This window comes from Tachypleus tridentatus, chromosome 1 (genome assembly GCF_004210375.1).
Source record: "Tachypleus tridentatus isolate NWPU-2018 chromosome 1, ASM421037v1, whole genome shotgun sequence".
Taxonomy (NCBI): Eukaryota; Metazoa; Arthropoda; class Merostomata; order Xiphosura; family Limulidae; genus Tachypleus; species Tachypleus tridentatus.
This window is the reverse complement of record NC_134825.1, coordinates 162,516,703-162,536,880: the sequence shown is the minus strand read 5'-3', so window position 1 is coordinate 162,536,880 and position 20,178 is coordinate 162,516,703. Positions and strand designations below refer to the sequence as shown.

General features: G+C 37.0%; 1 protein-coding gene across 1 annotated transcript in view; it reads right to left on the bottom strand.

Annotated features, from left to right (window-relative positions):
• Window positions 1-18,990, bottom strand: part of LOC143229394 (hillarin-like) — a 35,849-nt gene extending 16,859 nt beyond the window's left edge. Inside the window, exon 1 of the mRNA XM_076461674.1 lies at window positions 18,286-18,990. Coding sequence (XP_076317789.1) covers window positions 18,286-18,816 — 531 coding nt within the window. The 5' untranslated portion in view covers window positions 18,817-18,990. The remainder of the gene's footprint in view (window positions 1-18,285) is intronic.
• Between the last annotated feature and the right edge of the window lie 1,188 nt (window positions 18,991-20,178).

Genomic DNA, 20,178 nt, shown 5'->3' with positions numbered 1-20,178 from the left:
CAACTACTGAAGCCAGCTTTTTAGCATTGTGAACTATATACTTTGGATTAGTTTCTTATTCTCTGTCTTTTAAGGCTTGCGTAGTAGTTTAAAAACTTGTGTTTAAAATCACTAAAATATGGGAATGAAATAAAAATGGTATCTTATATTAGATAGATAATTATATCTTCTACTGAAAAATTCGTTATCTTAATTAGTGGCCCGGTATGGCCAGGTGGGTTAAGGCTTTTGACTCGTAATCCGAGGGTTGTGGGTTCAAATCCCGGTTGCATCAAACATACTCACCCTTTCAGCCGTGGAGGCGTTATAATGTGACGGTCAATCCCACTATTCGTTGGTAAAAGAGTAGCCCAAGAGTTGGCGGTGGGTGGTGATGACTAGTTGCCTTCCCTCTAGTCTTACACTGCTAAATTAGGGACGGCTAACGCAGATAGCCCTCGAGTAGCTATGCACGAAATTTAAAAAAACAACAACAAAAATCTTAATTATTTTTATCTATGTAACCATTTCAAGATCACACTCGTTGTTCAATTTGAACTTCGACCCAACAAAACGAATTATTTTAGCATTTAATTCAAAAGTTTCAAAGATAATTCCCCTCCCTCTATAATTTAGTGTCGTTTTTCGTTTAGGTAAACTGTTTTTTTTTTCTCTGCGCTTTTGCACAATATCAACATAACGAGGAAAGAAAAAAGGTTAGTTTGTTCGAATACACCACTGCAGGGAACTTCAGCCACGTTTTGGAGTGTGTGTGTGTTTTGTGTGTTTTCTTATAGCAAAGCCACATGGGCTATCTACTGAGCCCACCTAGGGGAATCGAACACCCGCTTTTAGCGTTGTAAATCCGGAGACATACCGCTGTACTAGCCGGGGGCTTTGTGCTCTACCTACCACGGGTATCAAAACCCGGTTTTTAGCGTTGTAATTCATACCGCTAAGCCACTGGTGGGCTTCACGTTTAGGAGCGAGTATACTTGTATCCGTGTGTTCTGGAGAAGGAACAAGATATTTATATCTACCATATCAGAATTAGCCTGGATTTGTCTATTAATTCTGGACGGTCGATTTCTAACGAACATTTTATCATTGTGGTATTATTTTAAGACCTTTATAAATTCTCTGCAATATTTAAGATATAACTAACAACTGACCAAAATATTATATTTTATTTTTATATGCTAAAGTGCTTCACAACAAACACGATTACCATACTCTGGCCGGGTTAAACTTGGAATAATCAGCTTCCCACACCAATCCTATATAATCAGCACTGTTCTACACGATCCCAGGTTCATCTTAGTAAAATATTTCATTTCGGGACATGCGTACGAAATTCTTTATGTGAGTTCAGCGAAACATTCACACGTCCAAGTTGAGATAAACCATAATAAAGTAAAATAAAACAGGAAAAACACACAAGTCGTATCTTACAATTCACTAACATGTTCTACCGTCTTCTTTTGCACTTTTCGAGGCCTTTATTGGCAGGTGATTAAGGCATTCGACTTGTAATCCGAGGATTTCGGGTTCGAATCCCGGTCCCACCAAACATGCTCGCCCTTTCAACCGTGGGGGCGTTATAATGTGACGGTCAATCCCACTATTCGTTGGTAAAAGAGTAGCCCGAGAGTTGGCGGTGGATGGTAATAACCAGCTGCCTTCCCTCTAGTCTTACACTTCAAAATTAGGGACGGCTAGTACAGATAGCTCTCGTGTAACTTTGTGCAAAATTCATGTCAAATCAATTTTCGAACATGTTATTGAGGTAATGGATTCACTATTTAAAAATTTTGTCAGAAGATATCATAATCTAAATGACGAGAAGGTAGGACAAACACAAATTTTTAAAGAGCAAAAACTACTGCGTATCACTGAGCTTAGATAATAACAAGGCTTAAGTTGCAGTTATTTAAATGATTCCAGTATATATAATAATAAACAGATAACTGTCTGGAATGTAGGCATTATCGAATCACAACGTAATAAAAAACAAATCCAGTTTGTCATGAGCTTCATGACACAGATGACTTAACGACCAACGTGACTTCTTTTACGGTTATAATATGTTAATGTTGTTGCATACCACTGCTTACAAATGAATGTTTGTTTGTTTTTTAAAGAACATGTGCAATTGTTGTTCCTTTTTTCAATCGTGAAAAGCTACATCACACGCTGTTTGAAGTGTGAAGATGTTTGGAAGCTTCTAACGTTGTCCAAAGTAAGCCCATCCCAGGTTAACGAAGTTACGACGTGTTTTCACAAATAACTCAACAACACAGGTGCCCTAAGGGTTTCTTGGCAGCAGAAACACGTGAAACAGCCAAGAATGTTTATATCTCAGAAACCTGTGACCAGATAGATGTGATATGAATTAAAAGGCTTCAGGTGCGCCCTCTTTGTTTTCTAAGACACTTGTGGAACACCATATAGTCTCAAACTGATGTTTCCGGAGTTCATTTGATTTATATAAGACACTTTTTGTAATGAAAATATTCAGATTAACATATCAAAGATACTTTAATACAATACAAAACTGACAAAGAAAAGTAACGCATTCAGTAAACCTTCAGACTTCTTCATGACACAATTCAAACAATAATAAAGATGTATTACGTGTTTTGGTCCACAAAACTATCAAAATTTAATCAGACCAAAAGTTGTAATGTTTGTGTTAAAACGATCATTTAAACACATCACCGCATATTTGTGTGGACCCGATCATTTAACACATCATCGCATATCTGTGTGAACACTATAATTTTAACACATCATCCCATGTCTGTGTTAACACGATTATTTTCACATATCAGTGAACGCTAAGTGTTTAGTACGCTCAACGAAAAGAGTGTGTGTGTTTATAACAAAGCCACATTAAACTATCTGCTGAGTCCACAATGTAAAGAAGAATAAAAACAATCTTCAATAGCTTCGGAACTTGAAATTATTTTAGGACTGTTTGTTTTTGTTTGAATTTCGCGCAAAGCTATTCAAGGACAATCTGTGCTAGCAGTCCCTAATTTAGCAGTGTAAGGCTAGAGGAAAGGCAGCTAGTCATCACCACCCACCGCCAACTCTTGGGCTATTCTTTTACCAACAAATAGTGGGATTGATAGTAACATTATAACGCCTCCACGGCTGAAAGGGCGAGCAATTTTGAACCCGCAGCCTTCGGATTACGAGTCGAACGCCTTAACCCACCTGGCCATGCTGGGCCTTCTTTTAGGAAGGATTAGAGTCAGTTAATCTATTAGACCTCATGTGTGGTCGAATACGTAAATCGAAAAGGTTTGACCTCCTAAGTCCAAAATTAAATTAGAGCTGAAATCGGTCAAGACATGACAGAGCTGGGATACGGACATCTCACCAGGTTTTAGACAAAAGATATTTTTATATTGTCTACCTTTTTATTTTGTTGTTACTTTTTAATACATTAAAAGTTTGTTCGTAATTTTAGGTTTGTTTGTTTCAAAGTGAGAACTTAATTATGTTTGAAAAAATTACTTCAAAAGAGTGCTTGTTTTCAAGTGAGAATCTAATTAGGTAGGTAATTTGGTAATTATAGCTTGTCTTTTACAAAGGAGAAATTACGCGTTGTTGCAGAAAAGTCGACACTTTGTTGCATAAAACTTGTGTCTCATTAGAAAGAAATGGTTCTATTTCAATAAAACAATTGTCAAACACGTACAAACGAATAAAAATTTTCAAAAAAATGATTGGAAAATACAGAAGACATAGTTATACAAAAAAAAAAACAATTTTGTCTGAACACAAAATAAAAAATGTGATAATTCAATTCGTGTAAATAAAAACTTAAATCCTTTGAAACATCGTTCAAAAAAACCTCTTGAATATTTATAAAAATTAGAGACATTTTGATGGTCGACTTCATTCGATTACTGATTTCAAATCTTATAATTTTTCACAAAGTATGCATCTTATACTTTATCAAAATAACACTAATTTTTTCCCAAAACTCTTTATTTATGAATAGCAATGCAACATTAAAAGTTAGTTTGTTTTAAAGCGAGAGCCAGTGATCATGGACGAGATGTATTGTTCTAGATCCGCCACAGCTGTGAGCTAAAACAATGTAACTGAGAAACGTCAGAGCCGTTCTATGAGCCAATATACCCCAGTTGAAAATGGAGATCCAACGTTCCAAATAATTTCTCTTTCCAAACCCTCGCTAGTACAGCGATACGTCTACGAATTTACAACGCTAAAATCAGGGGTTCGATTCTCCTCGGTAGGCTGAGCAGATAGCCCGATGTGCATTTGTTATAAGAAAACAACAACTTTCCAAAACCTATTTTTCTTACTGATGTAAATTATCTTATTAGAATAATGCATTATTCTTCGTCATTATTTGGTTTTCAGTTTTAAAGAAGTTGCAGTGATAAAATACTTGACAGTGTTATAATTTTTATGACGCGCATAAAAGCAAAACAAATAAAAAAAATGTAAGAAGCGTTGGATAGCCTGGAAACAAAAACTTCAGTCTCATTTCACTTGAGACATGTTTCTTTTGTATAATGCATTATTCATTCGAAAGGTTTTTTATGTAAAAATTTTCAGTGTTATGGTAAGTGGAGGAATTTGGTGAAAAGCTATTCGTGAAATACTGAACAACGCAACAAAGTGGAGGAATTTGGTCAAAAGCTATTCGTGAAATATTGAACAACGCAACAAAGTGGAGGAATTTGGTGAAAAGCTATTCGTGAAATACTGAACAACACAACAAAGTAGAGGAATTTGGTCAAAAGCTATTCGTGAAATATTGAACAACGCAACAAAGTGGAGGAATTTGGTGAAAAGCTATTCGTGAAATACTGAACAACACAACAAAGTAGAGGAATTTGGTCAAAAGCTATTCGTGAAATACTGAACAATGCAACAAAGTGGAGGAATTTGGTGAAAAGCTATTCGTGAAATACTGAACAACACAACAAAGTAGAGGAATTTGGTCAAAAGCTATTCGTGAAATACTGAACAATGCAACAAAGTGGAGGAATTTGGTCAAAAGCTATTCGTGAAATACTGAACAACACAACAAAGTAGAGGAATTTGGTCAAAAGCTATTCGTGAAATATTGAACAACGCAACAAAGTGGAGGAATTTGGTGAAAAGCTATTCGTGAAATACTGAACAACACAACAAAGTAGAAGAATTTGGTCAAAAGCTATTCGTGAAATATTGAACAACGCAACAAAGTGGAGGAATTTGGTGAAAGCTATTTGTGAAATACTGAACAACGCAACAAAGTGGAGGAATTTGGTGAAAAGCTATTCGTGAAATACTGAACAACACAACAAAGTGAAGGAATTTGGTCAAAAGCTATTCCTGAAATATTGAACAATGCAACAAAGTGGAGGAATTTGGTCAAAAGCTATTCGTGAAATATTGAACAACGCAACAAAGTGGAGGAATTTGGTGAAAAACTATTTGTGAAATACTAAACAACGCAACAAAGTGGAGGAATTTGGTGAAAAGCTATTTGTGAAATACTGAACAACGCAACAAAGTGGAGGAATTTGGTGAAAAGCTATTCGTGAAATACTGAACAACACAACAAAGTGGAGGAATTTGGTCAAAAGCTATTCCTGAAATATTGAACAATGCAACAAAGTGGAGGAATTTGGTCAAAAGCTATTCGTGAAATATTGAACAACGCAACAAAGTGGAGGAATTTGGTCAAAAGCTATTCGTGAAATATTGAACAACGCAACAAAGTGGAGGAATTTGGTGAAAAACTATTTGTGAAATACTAAACAACGCAACAAAGTGGAGGAATTTGGTGAAAAGCTATTCGTGAAATACTGAACAACGCAACAAAGTGGAGGAATTTGGTCAAAAGCTATTCCTGAAATATTGAACAACGCAACAAAGTGGAGGAATTTGGTGAAAAGCTATTCGTGAAATACTGAACAACGCAACAAAGTGGAGGAATTTGGTCAAAAGCTATTCCTGAAATACTGAACAACACAACAAAGTGGAGGAATTTGGTCAAAAGCTATTTGTGAAATATTGAACAACACAACAAAGTGGAGGAATTTGGTGAAAAGCTATTCGTGAAATACTGAACAACACAACAAAGTGGAGGAATTTGGTCAAAAGCTATTCCTGAAATATTGAACAATGCAACAAAGTGGAGGAATTTAGTCAAAAGCTATTTGTGAAATATTGAACAACACAACAAAGTGGAGGAATTTGGTGAAAAGCTATTTGTGAAATATTGAACAACACAACAAAGTGGAGGAATTTGGTGAAAAGCTATTTGTGAAATATTGAACAACACAACAAAGTGGAGGAATTTGGTGAAAAGCTATTCGTGAAATATTGAACAACGCAACAAAGTGGAGGAATTTGGTGAAAAGCTATTTGTGAAATACTGAACAACGCAACAAAGTGGAGGAATTTGGTGAAAAGCTATTCGTGAAATACTGAACAACGCAACAAAATCGTTTTCATCAGCCACTAAAAAAGTTGGTTTTCGGTCCAAGGTAGCAGGCACGTACTTACAGTAAAACCTTTGGCTACAATACGTAATAAACAATATCAGCTTTATATATATATATATATATATCAAATCCGTACATTAAAAATTGAAAAAAAAAACGTGGTTAACCTGTTTTGGCGCTATGAAAGGACGAGAGAAACTGGCAAGTTTGTTTACTATATTTGTACAACAAGTACTAACTGTATATAATTTTAACTTTGCTTCTGAACCTTCAACCTTGCAGTAGTTTTATCATAATGTTCGTAACAATTATTCGTCTATTATAATTACTACCGTTTCATGTAGTTTCGAGATATGAAAAGGAAAGGAAAATCAGTGGGGCGGGTGATTATTTTCACCGGAATTGCGTATAACTTGATACAAAATATTGACATATTTCTTAAATACTTATTTTAACATAATTCAGGAAGTATATTTTAATATTAGTAAAATACATGAGTATTTCTAAGCTTACTTTGAAAACTCGTTCAGTTATTATTAATTAAGCCTGTTTGTTTGTTTTTGAATTTCGCGCAAAGCTACTCGAGGGCTATCTGCGCTAGCCGTTCCTAATTTAGCACAGTAAGACTAGAGGAAAGGAAGTTAGTCATCACTACCCACCGCCAATTCTTGGGCTACTCTTTTACCAACTTATAGTGGGATTGACCGTTACATTATAAGGCCTCCCACGGCTGAAAGGGCGAGCATGTTTGTGCTACGGGAATTCGAACGTGGGACCCTCAGATTACGAGTCGATTACCTTAACCACTTGGCCATGCCGCGCCTGCATATTATGTATTTCACACAAAAAGAAAGACGTTCGTTTGTATCTAAACACTTGCTAAGCAGCTAAAGCACTTACGATCGTTTGTATCTAAACACTTACTAAGCAACTAAAGCACTTACGATCGTTTGTATCTAAACACTTACTAAGCAGCTAAAGCACTTAAGATCGTTTGTATCTAAACACTTACTAAGCAGCTAAAGCACTTAAGATTTATCCCCCACTAAACACAGATATTGACGAAAAGTGGTATTTGTGTGTTATTTGGTCAAACGAACTAGTAACAAATTCAAAAAATAAACAAAATATTGTACGCTTCTCTACAATATATTTAATATATTTGATAACTTTCTTCATTTGTATGTCTCAACTAATAATTTATCTAATAAGGTTGTTCGTATCTGTATTACTATCTGTTTGTGAGAAGTTTACCGATTCAAATAACTGGTACTTCCAGTTTGTAAGTATGAACACACCACGAATTACTAACTGTACCAAGTCAATTAAACTCCACTGCTCATACGGGATCATAATAGTGACGAAAATAGGTTTATTACAATAAAGAACGAATATGTTACAATAATGAAATGTTCGGAACGTTATGGTTTTTAAATGAGGCCCGATATTCAAGCGCTTTAGACGAATTCCCTTTACTCTCCCGAAGAAAAATAGTGTACTATTCTAAAGCCCTCGAGTTTTGGGTCTCGTTTTAAAACCATAACAACTTTTATACGCGTGTTCCTGCGCGTTAACTTCTTAATGAGAGTTCTTAACACTAATGTCATTCTTGGACAGTCTGTGAAATAAAACGCTTTTTAACGCGTTCGAGTATTATGGCTAAACTACAACACAGTTTTCTATATACGGAGGAGTTCTGTGAGACTTTAAATAGCTTAAAGTGGTAGTACACTTTAGAAGGTGTTAGTAGGCATATTCAACCACATTACTGGAATTTTGTGAAAGTTAGCCAACAGGATAAAAAAAAATTGAAAAGGGCATATAAAAATGTAACTTCTGCTATTCGATTTTGGGTTTTATTGCTCAAAATATACATTTCCAGCTACAAAATGCCCAGGCAAATGGCTTTGATATTATAAACAATTTAAAGATACAATTTATGAGAACATTTAATACTTGTACAAGTTATAACTTAGCAAAGAAACTGAGAAACGAAAAAGATCATAGTGAAAAGTATATGAAAATAAAGCTATTTGCTGAAATTCGTTCGTCAGTCATTTGTAAGAGCCATCTATACAAGAGGAGTTGATACACTGACTTCCAGCCGCCATGTTTAATCCTCTATATTTGTTTTATTTGTTTTTGAAATCGTACAAAACTACACGAGAGCTATCTGCACATACTGTCCCTAATTTAGCAGTTACAGACTAGAGGGAAGGCAGCTAGTCGTCACTACCCACCGCCAATTCTTGGGCTACTCTTTTACCAACGAATAGTGGGATTGACCGTAACTCCTGATCCTAGGGTTGCGAGTTCGAATCCTGGTCGCATCAAACATGCTCGCCCTTTCATCCGTGGGGGCGTTATAATGTGACGTTCAATCCTACTATTCGTTGGTAAAAGAGTAGCCCAAGAGTTGGTGGTGGGTGGTGATGACTAGCTGCCTTCTCTCTAGTCTTACACTGCTAAATTAGGGACGGCTAGCGCAGATAGCCCTCGAGTAGCTTTTTGCGAAATTAAAAAAAAAAAAAAAAATCAAAACCTAAAGTCTGATAGATTAATTTACTCTAATTCTGAATAAATGAATTTCAATTTGATGGTAAGCTGGTACACATCCTGATGAATATTGAAAATCAAATTGGGTATACGCTCGTTGCACGCTTGGTATTGCTGGCGCACAAACCATAGATTAATTTACTCTAATTCTACCTAAGTGGAATTGCAAGTGCTGTGGCTATTGAAGACTCCCTCTTGTATTTTGTTCACATTGAAAGTACGGAAACTTTGTTTTACAGAAGAAGAAAAAAACATACTTAACTTTTATGTGTTTTTTTCTCTTTATCTTCTAATTTGTTTCAGTGATTGACTTTTACAACTTACAATTGGGTAGATTAAACCTTAGTAAAGTATGGAAGGTTATTCAACAAAAACCCATAAATGTGATCAAAATGTTTGCACATGCCTGTGCGAAAATTCACGCGAAGTAACCGTCTAAGATGTTTACTGCAGTGTTCTTGTTTTGAATTACGCACAAAGCTATACAATGGGCTATCTGTGCTTAGCGTTGTAAGTCCGCAGACATACTGCTGAGTCACTGGGGGGCTCACTGCAGTGTCAACTAAGAGTAAAAGTGTACTGCTTTTAGTATTTGCCATCCGGATTAAGGACGGCTGATTTAAAGCTGTAGGGCGAAAGACGCATAAAAAAATAAGTATTGATAAGTCCAAGCAAACAAGATTAGTAGTTTCTAGCATAAATTTTCAAAAGAATCATGCGAATAAACGTCCATAGGTTGGTTGTTTGGCATTTATTGGCGCAAAGCAACTAGGCTATCTGCGCCGAACAACAGGTAGAAAAAATTGTAAAATAAAATTGTCATAAAATGCAAAAATTAACCGAGTTAAAACAAAACGATAGTCAATATTCGGTTAAAAAATTTAAAAAGAATTAAAAAGGCCAGTGGCTTGTAAAAGGTCAAAAACACAATAGTCTTAGACAGTGTCACCATCATCAATGATAGTCTAACGTCAGAGGTAAACCTGAAGAAGAGATATGTCTAAAATGGTAATGTCACTTGATGTCGTATAGATGGCACAACAGTAAAAAGGAGTTGTTGTGACTTAAGTTTCACAAAGACTACATATTGGTGCATCAGTTCCAGATAAAAGAAAACGATTAGTTAAAAAACTATGACCAATACGTAGCCTAGCTAGAAGAACTTCCTTTTTCCGATCCTTACGGAAACAAGATGGCTAATGTGCAGCAGAAGGTTTGATCTGGACAAGTTTGTTACGATGTTACTTACATCAAATGGACTGTTAAATGACACGAAGCCGAGCCTTCAATACAGGACCGTGGTCTATATAGAGAATTGGCACAGCTGTGACAACACTTGAGCAGAGGGACTTAACCACAGTACCGGCGAGCTTTTTCCCGCGAATACTGATATGACCACGTGTCCAGAAAAACTGGATACGAATAGAACATAGAGACAAACGGGTCAGACATTGTTGAAAATTGGTGAAAGCATGGTGATAACTAACATTAAGTGATTCCAGGGTCAGAAGAGAGCTAAGAGAGTCAGTGTAAATTATATTACAAAGAAAGTTGCAAACGGCAGAGGTGAATTGGAGATTTGTGGAGTCAGTGTAAAAACTCTGGACTGGAGGAGTGCAGAAAACCCTCGTGCAGAGCTAAAGCCCCAGTCGGTGTATGGCGTCCAGCATCTTCAAAGCCAAGGTTCTGGCAGAAATATAGAACAGAGACCCATAGTCCAGTTTGAAGCGAATGTGGATACGATAGATTCTGAGCATAGAATATCAATTCACTCCCTAAGTTGAGAAGAGAGGGCACAGAGAATGTTAAGTTTCCTCGTACATTGACACATAGCTGCTTGATGTGAAGAATGACAGTCAAATATAAGGCTTAACAAATTTTCTTCAAGGACCACGAGAAAATCAACATCACCGAGACGAAGCTCGAGATCAGGGTGTACATCCCGTTGGTGACAAAAGTTCATGCAAACGGTTTTGGAGAAAGAAGAGGTAACAACCATTTGCTGTGGTGAACTGTAACAAGTGATTGAGGGCAGTCTGAAGCTGCCACTCAGTAAACCTTATGTCCGATGACCGACACAAGACGTGGAAGTCGTCGACATAGGGCCTATTTGAAACATAAAGAGGAACTTTTGTAGTGATATTGAAAAGTGTGACACTCAAGACACAGTCCTGAAGGACTCTACGTTCCTGTGGAGAAGAATGGGAATGTGTTAAACCCACACTGACTTCGAATCGCCTGTCAAGTAAAACGTTCCAAATAAAAATGGGGACATGGCTATGAACCTCATAAGAATGGAAGTCCTGCAAAATGCTGATCCTCTATATTATGTTGTGAGCAAAATGTTCCCTCTTGAGGGAGGCTTTCCTAATCGACCTTTCAAGTCGATTCAGGTTGTCCACTGTGAAGTACTGTCGACAAAACCCACACTAGATGGGAAACAGGAGTTGTTGTTTTTTATCATAAGACCTTACAAAGACAACTAGTTAAAGAAATTTGACGATAGTTAGATAAAACTTGAAATCCTTCACAGGCTTAGAGAAAGGGAGGACAATAGCTTGGTGCCGAGCATTACCGAAAACATTCTCCTGTCGGATCCAGTTAAACACAACCAGAAGAATAGCAGAGGGAAGGCAGCTAGTCATCACCACCCACCGCCAACTCTTGGGCTACTCTTTTACCAACGAATAGTGGGATTAACCGTCACATTTATAACGCCCTCGCGACTAAAAGGGTGAGCATACTTGGTGGGACGGGGATTCGAAACCGCGATCCTCAGATTACGAGTCAAACGCCTTAATGCACCTGGCCATGCTAGGCCAGGATTTCATGAGCACTATACCCACACACCACACATAATGTCCACAACACCCACTGATAATGCCCAACACTGGTACTCGGTTTACCCTACCCCAACCAATTGGCCTGATGAGTCACCTCAAGGCCACCTGTCTACAATAATTCAAGGCCAAAGTGGGATGTTGGGGGCTAAGCCTCTCAACTACCAGAATCCTTTTCTCCCCTTGACGGGTCGCCACGCACGACAAACATGGAGGTGGATGTTCATATTCTTGAGAAAGTTGCAAAAACAGTTTCCTGGGAGGTCCCCTCACCACGTACAGAAATCCACACCGAGGGGCGATAGTTGTTATTCATTATTTATTGTCAACTTTTAAACTCAAATTCGCTAAATTTTATGAAATTATCCTAAATTAAAAAACATTTCGTGTCACATGATATTAGATTAAGCGATTAGCGTAAATAATGATGCTGAATACGGCTGTACTGAAACCATGCAGATGATGACAAAAAAACTGTTAATCCATATACCATGGCGTTATTATAAAGTAAGATATCAATTACGCCATTTTAAAGTAGGAAACTACTGCCATATATTTCAAAGAATCTGGTCAGTTCTGTAAAGTATAGGACTGTTCTGAATAAGCTGGTTGCGTTCCTAAAACTAATTTTGGTTACTGCCGAGTGCCACTTTTTTATTTCATGTGGTTTATCGGTGAGTATTGACAAAAAAGTCATTAGATTTAATCAAAACACCTCAGGTATAAATAAAGGTGTGACCAAAAAAGAATTGAGCGCGCGACTTAAAGGAATGAAATCAAAATTGGGGGCCAAACTGGTAGTTACACTTGTAGCACTGACAATAAGTTTGCAGCAAATATTCATTCATTGGTTAGACACACCACATTGTTTTCCTCACAATCACGCTCCAAGTGGAACAAAAACACATTCTGGCTGATTAATGGATGAATATTTGCTCTAGAATTCTTATCAATGCCACAAGTTTAGCTTCCAGTTTGACCAACAATTTTCAATTCATTCCTTTAGTTCTCGCGCGGAATTTATAATTTAGAATACATGGTGGGTCTCTTCGAAAACACTAACCTGTGTGCAATTTACCGAAAGAAGGTGATCATAATGCTGAAAGACATTCATTTCGCCCGCAGTATCCAAATGGAGAAAGAGATAAAGATACTGTATCATTCCCTCGTCATTACACAAGCGCTAGAATTATATTCAAGGACACGGCCCTGATAAGGCCAAGACAAATCAGTGCCTGTGTGTATCGTGAGTATTATCAACAGCATTTAACAGTTTTTCGAATTAATAGTTCAGGAGGGGAAGAAGAGGTAGAAAGTATACCTGACCCTTCCAGGTCCTCAATGGCCAACACCCCGTGCCCACCAAGTGAGGTGTTTTTGATTAGACTGAGCCTAATGAGGAGCAATCGCTGGAAAGGATATATTTATATTTAAATGGTGCACGATCTTCCAAGGTCCTCAACGACCAAAACCTAGTGCCGACCAAGTAAGCAAGATAACTCTTTTTTTTCTGGGGTGCACACTTTTTCTTTTTAACACCTAAGGTGTTTTTATTAGACAAAGACTAACGAGAAGCAGTCGTTGGAAACGATTTGTTTCTATCTAAATATCGTATTTCTACAAGGATTTCGTTTCAAAAGAAAAATGTTGCTGTATACACATTTACAATGAGCTGTAAGTAACGTGTTACAAGTATCGTATTGCAGTTTTTAACCTCAACGCTCAAAATTCGTTGAGTGCGTTGAGCCAACGCCGAAGCACAATTGGAATTTACTTTAGAAATAGGTCGCGCCTGTGCTTAATGTCGGATTTAACACAACTTTTAACACCCTTTTAACGTGGTTACGTTGCATTGCAGGCTTTAATTGTCCCATAATAGACTTAAACTAAAACGACTCAAAACAAACAGTTTTAAAGCCATAGAGATAACATTGTTTTTGTAATAATAGAATAGAAATTCTTCACTTATAAGATTTGACTCTTACATAAATTAAAGGTAACATTAAATTCCGGTTGTTTTTTTCTGTTAAAGTATATTGCGCGCTACAAAACGTGGCATTATACATGATTATTTCGGAGGAAAAATAAGTGTACATACGGCAGGTATGTACCTCTAAATCAAAACGTGTATGATTACAGCTCAAAAATATTTGAGTGCAGAAAATCCATATTTCAATGTAAAACCCTATGAAGAACAGAATAATTAAATGTTTCCATTAATGGACTGAGTACAATACAAAGACTAGAAATAACTTCACAGTGAGGTGAGGTTCTTTACTTCAATATGCGAAAAATAGAATAAAATAAAAGTACAATTATGAGTTCAGACTTTCATATCTTTTACCTCAAACTTTTATGACACATTGTAATAACTTTTACACGTACACTTCACACGAAAATATTCGTTTAGCCCAGTACGTTTGTTTTTCATTTTCGCGCAAAACTACGCGAGAGATATCTGAGCTAGCCGTCCCTAATTTAGTAGTGTAAGGCTACAGGGAAGGCAGCTAGTCATCACCACCCACCGCCAACTCTTGGGCTACTCTTTTACCAACGAATAGCAGAATTGACCGTACATTATAACACCCCCACGGCTGAAAGAAAGAGCATGTTTGATGTGACGGGGATTCGAACCCTCGACCCTCGGATTACGAGTCGAACGCCTTAACCCACCTGGCCATACCGTACCTATACAAAAGTAGAATCTCAATTAATATAGGATTGTGCGTATTTCGATAAAGGTTTTTATAATCTCCTGTGTAGATCTAAGATTTTCCCCTTACACAATCATCATGAATCATGCGTAACGTTAATTTTGTCAAACAATGTATGCCTGGTTAGAAGCATGAAGAAAACGTGTTTGTAAATAAATGGTCTGTGCACAAGAACACAGATTATTATATAAAATGTTTGCTTATCCATGTGTCTGTAAACAAAGTTATTCATTGACGCATTTAAATGTTCATATCCTAGAACATTATTACCTAAGTTCAACCAACTTTACACATCGCTAGAAATGTCCACAAAGATGCCGAGTTGTTGTGGTCAGAGTAAATTATTTAACATTTTTACTTTTCAAAAGCACATTTGGTAACTACGGAACAAATCCAATTATTGCGAAGAGAAAAATTGGGAATGCTATTCAGTTAACAATTTTAGAGTGTTACAGACCATTTACAATGGCTACAGAGCTTTGCTCTATAAATTTACTCTCTAATGTACAAGCGTATTAATGAACGTTTGTGTTACAGCTTTTTCATCTTTATTTCTACACAATAAAGAACCTTTTATGGTAAAAACTTTTGTAAACTTCCTGTGGCTCAAGAATACCTGTAGTTCGAAGCTTAATTCTATAGATATAAGTCCAATCTAGAAGCACCGGCACGGCCAGGTGGTTACAACACTCGACTCGTAATCTGAGGGTCGCGGGTTCGAATCCCGGTCGTACCAAACATGCTCCCACCTTCAACCGTGAGGGTGTTATAATGTGACAGTAAATCACACTATTCGTTGGTAAAAGAGTAGCCCAATAGTTGGCGGTGGATGGTGACGACTAGCTGCCGTCCCTCTAGTCTTACACTGCTAAATTAAGGACGGCTAGTGCAGATAGCCCTCGTGTAGCTTTGAGCGAAATTCAAAACAAGCCAAACCATAAGTTTGGTTTGAAGCAATTCTCAAACAAGGCTATTCTTAGAGTATTTAGCACAAAATGTTTAGATAAATTAATATACAAACTTGAATTTGTATATTATCCATCATGACTTGAAGGATGACGACAAGGACTGGTGATGGAAGAACAATTCTGGATTTTTTTGCTCTAATTGTAATATTGTTTGTTTTCATATATAAGCTTATATAAATCATATACCTGTATACGTCGTCTCTCAAGGCAACATTACTTTAAACGTTCATGGAACTCGTTTCTTTAACAAATGATTTCTTAACCTTGTAAACGCTGACCTCTTCCGATATGCTTGTCAACTTCAAGTTTTCGAGTTTTGAGAAAATTTGAAATAAAAAATCGAAAGTCTATAAATAGTGAACATACTGCCAAAAGTGTTGAAAGTGTTGACGAGTTTATATGTTGTTTTTCTTTAACTTTCTTGGATAACCTGGTTGAAGATAGGGAAACATTGCATAGTTCTTAGTTTATGAAAGTTCGATCTGCAAATTAAAAACTTCAGAGGAAACATTATTACCATGAGGGATGTATTTAGTACACCCACTATTTCGATTCTCAGTGCCTATTGGTTTGGACAGAATTTCGTGCGAAGCTACACGAGAGCTATCTAAGCTAAGCGTCCCAAATTTAGCAGTGAAAGACTAGAGGGGCGGAATCTAGTCGTCATCGCCCATCGCCATCTCTTGGGCTACTCTTTTACCAACGAATAGTGACATTAATCGTCACATTACAATGCTCCCACAACTGAAAGGGCGAACGTGTTTAGTGGGACGAGGATTTGTCCGTAAAGGCGTGCCTTTGATAACATTTTTTTTCCCATTGAATCTAACGATATTTGATCTGTTGTGCCTTTATTAAGTACGTAATAAATTAATCAAATTAAAAAGTTCTAACATTTCATCAAATGTTTCATTTTATCCTAATTTCTAGGATACATAATACATATTTGTGGAAAGGTTAAGAAAATTTATGGAATGTAACTACAAAAGGACATCCATATGTTTTATTGGTTGAAGTTGCTACCTATCCCATGCTGTTGTTTTTTTATGTTATGCTACTGAGACGCAGTATTTTCTAATTTAAAAAAATGTATACTGTACGCTAGAATGAAAGATTTAAAACGCTATCTTACTATACTGTACTATATACCAAAGCATATTTTCCACTCTGATGCATTCCCTCTCGTGCTCAACGTTGTACTCAGGTCGACATCATAAAAATGTCACTTTGCAGTTATTTAAAATCTTTAGCGTGACCTTATTATTGGACATATCGTTTGTTTTCAAAATATTTTGAGAACACATGTTACTGAGAAGGGTGAGTCATTACAAAAACAACGAAAAGAGAAGATACATAATTAAGGGTGTAAAACAGCTCTTAAAGACGGTATACCACATTTCGCCTGAGACTGACAGGTAAACCTTTTTTTGTGGCTTGCCCCTTTTTCATAATTAAGACCATGTATTAATAATAATTATTATAAATTTTTAACACAGTTTCAACACAGCTGAAAATAGTTTCAACTCGTTAAGACGTTGCGTTATGTCATGAGTATCAACACAGTGGTGGAGGGGGGGTGTCTGCGTGTTTTCTTATAGTAAAACACATCAGGCTTTCTCCTGAGTCTACCAAACACAGTGGGAAGCCGGATGTAAAGAATGGGGTTTCATCTCACACAAAGGGTGATTGATACCCGAAATGACAATGAATTTCAAAATGCTATTTTCAGTGAATCAAGATGCAAGTTTCGTTACATTACAGTGCGTTACGAGATTATACAAGAACTGTTTCAATGTATATATTTATGATTCGTTGTATTAGGAACCTCATTATGCCTGTTTTAAATAGTTTAAAAAATTTGTAACAAATAAAAAATAGATACAAATTCGGCAGCTAGATAGATAACATATGGACTTATACGATTGCAATAAATAAGATAAAAAAATATGTGTCAAATGGAGTATGAACAATGACAGATATAAAAAAAACAAATTAATCTTGGAAAGCGTTACCTATATTCTATTAAGGAAATCAATACACGTAACCGCATCCCTTGGCTGCAAGTGTTCAGTGATGCGTGTATCAAATCCCACGGATAAATTACCGAAATGTTTTATTTAATACATCGACTACTTTATCTTTTCTTGGTAATTGTGTCTTCTAGTACATGGTTAATCCATTTGAATAACTATTTTAATAACTAGTTAGAGGATGCGTTTCCTGGATGGATGGAAGTTGTATAATTTCATGACCAATGAAATATCATTTTAGGACATGAATAGTTGCTTCCCCTATGTGAAAAAAAAAAACGCATAAAACGTCAATAAAAATTTTAAAACACAAATTTGGCTGTGCTTCTGCATGGACCCAACAAACCTTCATGCCAAATTTGGTAAAGATCCACAAAGAGGGGGCGGAGTAGTAGTAAAACACGCCCATAAAAACCGCGGAACGCAAAACTGAAAATTTCTATGTACCCAAGTGTGGGGCTTATAAACCTCCATGCTAATTTTGATGAAGATCCATCCAAACCCTATGAAGTAGTTTCATGGATATATAAAAGACACCAAACAGTATTATTATATTTATATAGATTCTGCATAACGTTTTCCATTATTTGTTTCACACGATTTTCTTCCAGTTTTATTTGTTGAATGAAATTGTTCACAAACGTTCTTCCCTTTTGTCTGGAAAAAGTAATTGAAATTAATTTTACGTGTTCGAATAGTTCTTTTTTTTTTTAACTTACCAAATACTCGTCCAGTTTACGAACACGCTGTTCAACCCCGTATCTCTTCTGAACTTTGGTAGCATTGATTCCATGAGCTATGTGTAAAGCGTTGGCGTCGAAAGTGCCGGCAGAATGGTGTCTCTGTCGACTGTCAGCCTCGTGCACTCGAGGAGAACTTAGAACAGATTTTATTCCAATAGCGTCAGCGTCAAAGGTTCCTTTGCCTGAACCTCTGATTTGGTCATTAACGATGTAATTTTGTCTAGGTGCTTTCAAGGCAGTTTTTATACCCACCGATGTTCCATCTAAGTGTCCCGGACCAGTTCTCGGCACGTGGCTTTGACAGTACACTTCTTTATCGTCTTGGTCTTGTTGGTTGTTGTAGTAGGTCCTCAGGGTCAACTTGGTCCCACATACGGAACATTTGAAACAGTTCTGGTGGAAAAAAGTGAAGTCTTTAAGTGGTCCAATCTTGTCCACCTGGTACACTGTTGAGTTACAACGAAGGCACGCGCTCTCCCTGCTTCCTAAAGAATATCTGTGCGCCATTTCTGACCTTACTGAGTTTTACCTTTAAACCCTAATTCACGATATTGACCCTCATTGGTTTATTTTGTCCTTAAAATGAAAAATTTTCAAGACTGATCCTAGCTAAAGTAGCTCCAAACACACACAAATTTTAACGTCAAAGCAACAGTTACGAAAAGCACCTCAACAGAGAGAACCGGTCACACAACAGCTATACCTTTTTCTCTTCTCCAGCTAGACGTAGAGTGTTTAAAAAATCTGTACACGGGAAAAGAGGGAATAAAACACAAACAGGTACCTAAGAAGGTCGACCAGCCCAACAACTATTTGCCTAGCGAAAGTTAGTAGTGCGTGGAAATGGACGATTGCTACCTGAAGCTACAGACAGTGACGTCATCACACACCTGTTTGTACAACAGTAACCCTGGCTGGGTCCATTTTCCCAAACAGGTGAATCTGGTTCTTCACCGATTGTAATGGTAATTAATAACTCGTCTTCATCTCCGTAGAGTAAACTCAAAATACGAAGCCCACGTTTCTCCAGTCACACTGCCCAAAGTTATTAGTAATTTCACAGTTTCAAGTAACAGATAAACAAAATCGTAAACAGCAAAAGAAGATGTTATTAGAATGAGTGTGAAAACAGTGTTGAACTGACAGGTTTCAAAATAAAAGTAATATAACTGTAGCTGTCAAACTTAATTATAAATTACAGAAAAGTAATAAAAGCACCAATGAATCATAGGGATGATGGAGTCACTCTGTCATACTTATTCTTAAATGTTAAAAATCTGTTAAAGAAACAGCTAATTGGGATAATTCTATGAATATTAAAAACTAATGAAAACAATGTTCACATGTAGCTTCTTTGTTTGTTTTGAATTTCGCATAAAGCTACTCGAAGGCTACCTGCGCTAGCCGTCCGTATTTAGCAGTGTAAGACTAGAGGGAAGGCAGCTAGTCATCACCACCCACCGCCAATCTTGGGCTACTCTTTTACCGACGAATAGTGGGATTGACCGTAACATTATAACGCCCCACGGCTGAAAAGGCGAGCATGTTTGGCGCGACGGAGATGCGAACCCGCGACCCTCAGATTACGAATCGCACGCCTTGACACGCTTGGCCATGCCGGGCCGCTGTTTGTTAGTAAGCACCAAGCGACACAAAGGGCTGTCTGTGCTCTTCTCACCACAGGTATCACTGAGAGTCAGGTTACATGTTTAGAAACAAATGCATTGCAATATAAATAAAGTCTATTATAAAAGCAGGTGCATCAAATAACGTCCTTTGTTTTAAAGTAAGTTATATGTATTTATCAAATAAAGATTGTCTTTTAAAATATGTAACAAATTCCACAGAAGACTTATGCTACGTGCACAC